The 10,381-nt window shown below is 33.4% G+C and overlaps 1 protein-coding gene across 3 annotated transcripts in view; it reads left to right on the forward strand.

The window, feature by feature from the left end:
- Positions 1-4,042, forward strand: part of LRCH2 (leucine rich repeats and calponin homology domain containing 2) — a 94,679-nt gene extending 90,637 nt beyond the window's left edge. Inside the window, exon 20 of one of the 3 annotated variants that reach the window (XM_067024018.1) lies at positions 1,300-4,038. In XM_067024018.1, the coding sequence (XP_066880119.1) occupies positions 1,300-1,419 (120 nt within the window). In that variant the 3' untranslated portion in view covers positions 1,420-4,038. Of the gene's footprint in view, positions 1-1,299 lie in introns of all 3 variants that reach the window. The other 2 variants (XM_059049662.2, XM_067024017.1) reach the window with 2 other exon arrangements.
- The last annotated feature ends 6,339 nt before the right edge of the window (positions 4,043-10,381 follow it).

Genomic DNA, 10,381 nt, shown 5'->3' on the forward strand with positions numbered 1-10,381 from the left:
TACTCACTGAGGTATAGAATACAGAGAAGTTAATTTAGTAAGAAGTAGTTCTGTTGTGGGCATATTGATTTTGATGTCTGTTGGATATCCATTTGGCTGTATCAAGTTGACATTTGTATCTGGAGCTGAATAGAGAGGTCTTGGCAGGAAATAAAGGTTTGAAAGTCATCAGGATGGAAAATATAGTTGTTACTATTTGGGAATAAGGGCTCTGTCTTGCCAAGGCTTCCAATGTTTCTAGAAACACTGAATTAAAAAAAAAAAAAAAGTAATATTTCTAGATTTGGAAAACACTGTGGTAGCTAACTAAAACAAATTATGGACCAGATAGGACCTGTAGATGGTCTGTTTGCCACCCAATGTATCCATTACTAGCTTATTTTCCTGAGACGAGCAAGTGTCCCAACTGAAGCAGTAGACTTCATTGTTTCTTAAAAAATGCTACCAAATTTATTTGATGTTGTGCACATGCATGCAGACCTTCAGTTAAAACCCTTGTAGTTTTGATGAGGCTTTGAGAATACCAAGGAGAGGATATAGTTTGGAAACATTAAGATTGTTAGAAGAGGATCAGTGAAGGCTAATGAAACCTAATGCAAAGTTTTCTCTGAACCCTGTTTCTCATAGAGTTGTGAAGATCAAATGACACACGTGATGACTTAGAAGAGAAGGCAGTTGTAATTTATTAAATTCTAGACTATTGGAACTAAGAAGCAACACATCACTAGAAGCTGGAGGGAAGTAATCTTAAGACAAAAAAAAGTACTGAAGTGCTGTGTACATCACAGACCATGGAACCTCAGAACTGATAGAAAGAACCAGAGTGGCTAGTTTTGTATAGGACTGAACAGTTTACAAAGTGGTTCCATATATAGACTGCTCTGTTTGTTTCTCACACAGTTCCATTTTCAGGATGAAAAAACAGAGTCTCAGGGAATTTTAGTACCTTTAGTACTTCATATGGCCCTTAGATCCCTTGGCTGGAAATGTAGTGCTCTTTCTGCTGTAGCATGAAAGCTTAGGGAACATTTAGCACCACCATCTCACTTTAAAATATTTGCTTATTGTGTGGATCAGATCAACTTCAGGTCAAAATACAACCTGTAAAACAGAATTCCATACCATAAAAATGTATTGAAACAGACATTTTTAAATTAGATTTTAATTTAATTACAATTGTGTACTTTTTACTTGAAGTTTCATAAAAAGCATGTTTTAAAAACCCAGTTCTGACTTTTTCAGGTTTTGCTACATTATTAAAAAGCAAATGTTCAGATATCATTTGTTTTGTTTTTTCAGGAAAGACTCTGTTTGCCTCATCATATTTTGGAAGAAAGAGGTCTTGTGAAAGTTGGTGTCACAGTTCAGGCTCTTCTTGAATTACCTACAACCAAGGCATCTCAGCTTTCTACGGCTTGATATAACATTTAAAAGTCATTAGTGTCTAGTTTCATTTGAAGTGATTTCAAATATCTCAAATTTATGAATAAGGTTGTCTAATCAAAAATAATTTTATTAGATCAAGCCTTAGGTTTAAGAAATATTATGTTAAAACATTAAAATTCAATTTTGCATTGCCCAAACTTCTTTTGGGGGAAAACTGGATCAACTTAATAAGAGTTTTTGATAAATTCAAATTCTCTTTTTACTAAGTCAGCTGATAACCTTGATTATTTTTCAATAATCAGATTAATACTAAATTTAAAATGTAGTTTCAATTCAATAATCACATTAGGTTTAATTTTTTTTATCATAGCATACTGGTGAACATGTGGATAAGGTAATCATTTTTTTACCAATTTAAAGCAATTCTATATTTGAGTTATCTAATATGCTTGTAATTCTAGTTTATACATAATTTCTTCAATCTTTGGTCTTAGTTTTCTAGAAAAAAAGTGAGTAGAAATTATAGAACTCTGGCTTTATATTGAATTCTTTTAGTATTATAGGTTGGTGCCAAAATATTTTCAGTTGTACTGTAGATTGTTTACATGTGAAGTGCCTGTGTAATTGATGACTCATATAGTCTTAAGCATTTTTGCAGTTTCTTTTTATGTATTAATGGAATCAATGGAATTTTAAAATATTTTAGTAGATTTTGTAAGTTCAGTAATATGTGAGGATAAATTTGCCTCACATTGTGACATTTGTGTTTTTTTATTTAGTCCATTGCAGTTTTCGTAAATTGGTTATTCATGTTGTCAGAAAAACAATGTTAATATGCTTAATTTATGCTATTTAATTTTGCAAAACTTAATCATCTTTTAAAATGTATTATTTGAAGAGTATTTTATTTCTGTATTGAAAATGTTACACAAAGCAGTAAGGTTTTTGCAAATTAGCAGAGTAATTAATTGTCAAGGACATTTTGATAAAACTGCCAAAGTTTGGATTTATATCTTGACTTTCAGGAATGTTATTACATCAGTGTGCTGCCTTTGGTTACATTCATATTCAGAGAGCGGCAATTGAGGAATAGGTTTTTATTAGAAAATATGTCCATTTGTGGATCCTGTAAATCTTAATTGATCTTCAACATGATGTTGAAATGAACACAAACCATTCTATAAATCTTTTCATAAGTATACTGTTACATAAAGTCCTTGTTTAATTTAGAGATGGATAAATTTGCGTTGATAGTAGTGCAGGAATTTTTCAAAACCATTACTGTGATGAATAACTCAGTTTGCTATAGAAAAACCTTAGTATAATTACTTTTGTAGTAGTCAAGCAAGTATCATATCTTAAATATGTGATTATTTGCACTTGTTACCTCTTAATATGGATGCAACTTACTAAAAATGTTAGCCTGGGTATTTCAAAGGTATATATAAAAGATAAAAACTATTGTGCCAAATGGTATAGTAAGGGTTGGTTTAGGAACAACTCTACTTTTTGTGATCAGTCGGCATGAAGCCATATAATTAAGTTTTGGCTTTAGGATACAGATGTGTTCGTTACATTCCCCAAGGGTCAAATTGAAGCTTTTAAAGAATTAAAGCTTCTTATGACTAAAAGGTTTAAAAATTAAATTATTAGTAATTTATTACTTTAAATATTTGAGCTAATTAGTTATTATTTTTCAGTTGGATCTTAAAAAACGGCATTGACATAATCAATCTCTCTAGTGAAAACTTGGGTAATAAAGGTAAGAAATGACAAATACCTTAGTTGTTAGTTTTTAATGTAAAAATTTGACAATGTTACAAATAAAGTGATCATTAAAAGCTACAGCAATCATTCATACTGCTTTCATAGTTATCATGCTGTAGGATTCCTCTTGTTAATCACTCTAGATGTTAATTATTTTACAAGTATTTTCATGTTTCATATCATTGAAATATTAGTGAAATTATAGGCCATTTCCTTATTGCATTTCACTTACTTGTCAGTTAATTATTACTTTAAAGAGAAAATACACCAGAACCTTTGTAGCATTCTTTACTGCAAAGCAAAATTCCATTTAAGATGGGTCTATCTGAGGTCCATACTATGGCAGTTTATTTACTGTAGTGGCAAAAGGCAACATCACCTCTATGGCAGTTTCACAACATAGTCCCCAAGCACACATTATACCAAGGCTCTGATGTATTTCTTTTAGTATTTTTGAGTAAGTGTAAAATTGTTCTAAATGGTCTTTATGGTTATTATATATTTACTTCATCAGTTATTGAATTAAGAATAATTACCTTATTTGAATTGGATTTGTGATTTGAAGGTTAAATAATCAAACTAAAATATTTTATTAGAACCTAAAACATGCAGTAGATAGCTGCTTCTGCTAAATTTTATTCCTGTATCGCACAAGAAAGAGGTGATGTCAGATATGTTAGAATTTAAATGAGTAAAAATACATTACCATTTGTTTAATAATTATCTTTACAGAATGCTAGTTTATTGACTTTTCTAACTGAATTTTTTGAAGAATTCAGAAATGTTTGTATTGGTCACAGATCTATCATGATTGCTTTTCTGATGCATTTAAAAATAAATGGAACACTAAATGTATATTACTGATGCAAACTGTGGATAAAGTTGAACGAAAAAATTAAAGTCTGAGATTTCTTTTCTCCCTTTCTACCTCTTCTCTTAACATCACAGCATTCATTTTTTGTAGGTATTTGATAGCTTGTGTCTATGTTCTCTAGTATGGAAAAATAGACTTCGAGAGGATATTCAAAGTAAGTTGAGTCTAGATTTTCTTTACATCATGATATTTTTAGTAGACAATGTTTTCTTTAAAAAAACAGTGATTTCCTCAGATATCTTCACAAAATGATGTCACCTTAACTTAAGATAGACTGTATATAACATAAATGTCAGATAAACCTTTACATAAAATAAAAGGTAGGACACTCCCTTCTGGCCTGCAGAGTTTCTGCTGAAAACTCAGCTGATAACCTTATGGGGATTCCCTTGTATGTTATTTGTTGCTTCTCCCTTGTTACTTTTCATGTTTTTTCTTTAGCTTTAATTTTTGTCAATTTGATTACTTTGTGTCTCAGTGTGTTCCTCCTTGGGTTAATTCTGTATGGGAGTCTGCACTTCCTGTCATTTAAAGTTAGGAATAGATTGACTTTTACTGTGCCCCATTAATATGCATCAAGTAGCTACCTAAGTAGATGAGAAATGCATAAGGTATGTACATAAAGAGAAAAAGATTGTTCAGTTAGCAAATTGAATTTTCTAGAACTTTGTTGATTTTCAGATATCTCAGTCACTTCTATTGCAAAGAAATACAAAGTAATGCTGTATAATTTATAAAGTAGTAATTAAAATTATACCTTAGGACAGTGATTCTTTTCTTTTATTGTATAAGTTTCAGGTATACAGCATTATAATTCGACATCTATATATATACACTACAAAGTGCTCACCACCACAAGCCTAGTTACCATCCATCACCATACAGTTTACCCTCTTCACCTGTTTTGCCCTTCCCCGACCCCCTTCCCTTCTGATAACCACTAGTCTGATCTCTGTATCTATCAGTTTGGTTTTATTTTATTTTCTTTGTTTGTTTGTTTTTTAGATTTCACTTAGCATAATACCTTCAAGGTCCATCCATGTTGCAAATGGCAGAATTTCATTCTCTTTTATGCCTGAGTAGTAGTATTTCATTGTGTATATAAAACATATCTTCTTTATCCATTCATCCATCATGGGTGCTTAGTTTATTTCCTTATCTTGGCTATTGTAAATAATGTTGCAATGAACATAGGGGTGCATATATATTTTCAAGTTAGTGTTTTTGTGTTCTTTAGATAAATACTCAGAAGTGGAATAGCTGGGTCATATGGTAGTTCTTTTCTTAATTTTTTGAGGAGTCTCCATACTGTTTCCATAGTGGCTGCATCAATGTACTATCCCACCAACAGTGTACAAGGGTTCCCTTTTCTCCACATCCTCACCAACACTTGTTATTGTCTTTTCAATAATAGCCATTCTAACAGGCAGGTTGTGGTTTTGATATGCATTTCCCTAATAATTAGTGATGTTGAACATTTTTTCATGTACTTGTTGACCATTTGTATGTCTCCTTTGGAAAATGTCTATTTAGATCCTCTGCACATTTTTAATTCAGTTTTGTTTTTGTTATTGTTGTTGAGTTATATGGCTCTTTATATATTTTGGATATTAACCCCTTATCAGATTTGTGATTTGCAAATATCTTCTCGCATTCAGCAGGTTGCCATTTTGTTTTGATTATGGTTTCCTTTGCTGTGTGGAAGCTTTTTAGTTTGATGTAGTCTCATTTGTTTATTTATGCTTTTGTTTCCCTTACCTGGAGTCACATCCACAAAAACATCGCTAAGCCTGATGTCAATGAGGTTACCACCTATTAAGATTTATCATTTTTCCTGCTCATATTTTGCAAGCTAATTAAAAAAATTTACCTCTCAGTACTGCATTTGTCATTGAATATTCATTTCTGCTAGTTGGTCCCAACAATCATGTTTCTTTGAAAAGTAATTCTGTTTATTGATTGTACATTACATTTGCATGGAGAAAGTTAATGTATCCATTCCACAGATTTGTAAAATAGTCTATGTAGAAAATGGTGTATTTCCTAAAATTTTATATTTTTCTGAAATAATTTCTAAAGCAATTAACTTTGAAATCTTTCTCTGTGTTAAGTTTTAGAATAATTCATATTAGTTTAAATGTACTGTTTTTATGTTTATGGTTCTATTGTAGATATAACATTAATATAACTCAGAAGTTCTGGTAATTTTGGCCTATGGAAATGTTAATCAAAAGTATTTTTTAAAACACATTATAAAGTACTAAGAAATTTTTCACTGTTTTCTATACTCATTTCTAGGTGCTTTTGATATTATTTAAAAATCTTATTGGTAATATTTATATCAGTAGGGATCTAATTCTTTATTTATTTACTTTTTTGCGGTACGCGGGCCTCTCACTGCCGTGGCCTCTCCCGTTGCGGAGCACAGGCTCCGGACATGCAGGCTCAGTGGCCATGGCTCATGGGCCCAGCCGCTCTGCAGCACGTGGGATCCTCCCAGACCGGGGCACGAACCCATGTTCCCTGCATCAGCAGGCAGACTCTCAACCGCTGCACCACCAGGGAAGCCTGGGATCTAATTCTTTAACTGATCTTTTATTTATTTGACTTGTCAGTTATTTCCAGATTGTTTTCTCTTTCTTTCTATGGCAAAGTTGCAAGTGATAAATGCAAATGGAAATGTTTTTCTTTCTGCTAGGCCTTTTCATAAACCAAGGTGTCTCTTTAAAATTGTTTCTGTACTTTCAGCCTGGTTAATCTACAGGAATGAAAGAAGAGACTACCACACATGATCCTGTTTTGCCCTTAGGCCTAGACCCACGTGTTTTCTAGCCAGACTTGATAAAATAAGGTTTTGTTGATAAAGGGATACGGTAGGACTCTAAATATAAATATAAATAAATCTAATATTTAGTGAGTTCTTACTATGTGCACAGCATTGTACTGAATGTTTTCAAGCATTATGTAATGTAATTCTCAGAATAACCCTATGAGATGGGTACTGTAATTATCCTAGTTTTACAGATGAGGAAAATTAGACCAGAGGTTAAGTGATTTACCCATTTCATAGGTGGAAAATCTAGGATTCTAATTCTATCCAACATCAAAGAAACTTTATTTTGCCACATCACCTGCAGGAAATAAAGTTCTTTAGTCCTCCTAAGGAATTAATTGTTATGAATCCTTCACTTGCTTATTTTTGTAGTTTAGACTATATTTTTTCTGTGGCATATGTATATATCTGTTTTCTGTATAGGCCTACACAAAATATTAGTCCATATACATGTTTGCATTTTAATTATTTTTCTTGTATTGGAGAAATTTGAAATAATAACAGGCACCATGGCATGTCTCAACACTTGAGTTTTAAATCACTCAGGAAATACTGAGTATCTATTACTTGCCAAGCATTGTGTCCTGGGTGCCAGGTATGCACTGATGAATAAGACAGATACCTACACCTTGAAGGGGCTCACAATCGCGTATTCTATGTAGAGTGCCTTACGAGTTCTGTTTTCTAAGCCTTCTGTGACTCTTAGAAATATTAAGACAGAGTTTATCATTACTATTTGATTTATACCTCAGCCTACTCTTAAAAATAATATGACGGTTTGCAATAAAAGTAACCAATAAAAACTCTCATGTATCCAGTTAATAGAGAATAAGAGCCAAGTAATGAATGGGGTGGTAGAACAATTATAGACTAAAAATCCAGACTCAAGTCAGTTACTACAGTTTTATTCAAAACTCAGCTCTGAGCCTTCTGCCAGATAAGAAAATACATGAATATATCAAGAATGTTGTTTCCTTAGGCTTTGGAGATCAGTCAACACTGCATTCACTGAACCTTAAGTGTAGTAATCTCTGTTATGTATTGAGCACAGGCTTTGCAGGACAGACCCTTTAATTCCCAATTCCTTTAGTAGCTGTGGAACTTTGTATGTGCTAACTTCACTTGTCTGTGTAGCTACTGCATAGAGTTGAGTAGATGAAATGGGAATTGTGTAGATTGCCTACCACAGCACCTCATGCGAAGTAGGTTTCCTCCATTTGGATATTAAACATGTAGATAAAGATTTTGTTGTGAAAATTATTATATCGTAATTCAGATGGAAACCTTATATTGGTTGGCCACAGGATTACCTGTAGGTAGGTACCAAAATTCCTTTATGAATGAGTATCTATTTGAAAGTCTAACAATTGCTCAGTTGAAATTCCAGATACCTGTCATAAAGCAGAAGAGATGGCTTTAAGCCAGGAGTTATTAATTATCTTCCTTAGCAACAAATTGAGTTTAATACAGTTCCTACAGATCACTTGAGTTTTGAGCTGGAATGCTATCTCAGTGAGCCAACCAGAAGTAATTTTATCCTTTCTTCAAATTTATTCCCACAGTCTCTCAGTTGATTAATCTGTTTTAATACTTCATTGAGAAAATAGAAACCATCAACTGGGGACTCTATAATCTTTCCACTTGTAATCTTAGCTGCCCTTACACCTATTAGATTATTCAATACTATTGCAGTGGAAGATGTGTCTTTCTACTTATCAAAGGCCACATATTCTCTGGGATAAAAAACCCTCTTTTGTACTTCACTTTTTTTGGTTGATAATTCTTCGTGCATTTTTGATTTCTGCCTCTCTACCTTGATTGTTACCATCGACATAAAAGCATATGGTAGTTTCATTTGAAAACAACCATAAAACTCCCACAATACTCCCAGCAACTGACCTTTTTTCTGCTTGGCTACAAACCCAAATCTCTTAGAAGAGTACTCTATACTGTCTCCACTTCCTCACCTTTCAGTCATTCTTCAATCCACCCTGTTCTAGCTTCTTACCTGGTCTCTTCACTGATGTTGATTGCTCTTATCAAAATTACCATGATTTCCATATTGCAAGATAACGTCGGTTCTTTGTTCCCATCTCTTTTGATCTTTCACCTGCTTTCATCATAGTTGGCCCCTCCCTTCTTGAAACATTGTCCTCTCTCACCTCTTTATAACATTATATTCTTCCAGTTTGCTTTCTATCCTCCTGGCTACTCCAGCCCTACTTCCAAATGAATGGTTCTCAAACTTTAGTTTAAAATAGCTTTGAAAGCTTGTTAAAATGCAGATTCTTGGACTTAATTCTCCCAAGTTCTTTTTTAACACCTCTGAATTAAGCCTAAGAATCTATAGCTTTAACCAGTACCCCAAAAGGTTATGGTGTAGATGGCTCATGAATCTCAATTTTGAAAAGCTTTGCTTCTTAGGTCTCATTCCTGTGCCTCCCTTCTGTCTACACTTTCTCCTTTGGAGAGCTAATCCATTCCTATCTATATGTCAGTGCTTCTCAGCCCTAACTGCGTAAAGAATCACCTAGAGAGCTTTTGAAAAATGTTAATGCCCATTCCAGACCAAATAAATGAAAAATTCTGGAGATGGAACCTGGGCTTTAGTATTTTTAAAACCTTCCCACGTTATTCCCATTTGTAGCCAGGGTTGAGAACCACTGTTCCACAGATGTATAACTTTTATCTTTAGCTCAACCCTTTCCACAGAGTTTCATATGTACATATTCAGTTGCCTACTTAACTGTATCTCAGATGTCTCAATCCTAGAATGACCAATAAAGAACTATTTATTCTGCCTCCTGGCCTCAAACACATTCATACCCATAGAAGTATAAATGTTAATATCATCGATTCAATTGCTTATGACAGGAAAGAGGGAGTCATCTTCAATTTTTTTAACCTTATTTTTCATGTTCAAGTCATTAATAAGACTTGTCACTTTTACTTTTTAGAATACATATCAACTTCGTCTCATGCTTTCCATCTCCACTGCCAGGACTGTAGCCCAAGCCACCATCATCCCTTGTCTGGACTGCTTCAATAGACTCCTAACTGGCTTCCACACTTGCTTCTCCAGTTCATAACTCCATATTGCAAACTCAAGTGACCCATTAAAGCCATAAATTATCATGTCATCCCCGTACTTAAAACATCTGACTTATAATAAACCCTGGATTACCTCTCCAACATCAACTCCACTACCTCTCTTCTTACAACTCCCCATACTCCAGCCACATGGGTCTCCTTTCTGTTTATTGATCTCACCAGTGTATCAGGGCCTTTGTATGCTGCCTGAAATGCAATTTCCCCATGGCTGCTTATTATTCAGCTTGAAAGTCTCCTCCTCAGAAAGTTCTCCCTTATTATTTTATAACATAACACCCAGTTTATTTCTTTCATAGTACTTCTCAATGTGACATTTTATTTTATGTGTTAATAATACTTCCCTATTAGAATATAAGATTCATTAAGGCAGGATCTATTTAATATGTCTTGTTCATTACTGTATCTTTAGT

Source organism: Kogia breviceps, chromosome X (assembly GCF_026419965.1).
Source record: "Kogia breviceps isolate mKogBre1 chromosome X, mKogBre1 haplotype 1, whole genome shotgun sequence".
Lineage (NCBI taxonomy): Eukaryota > Metazoa > Chordata > Mammalia > Artiodactyla > Physeteridae > Kogia > Kogia breviceps.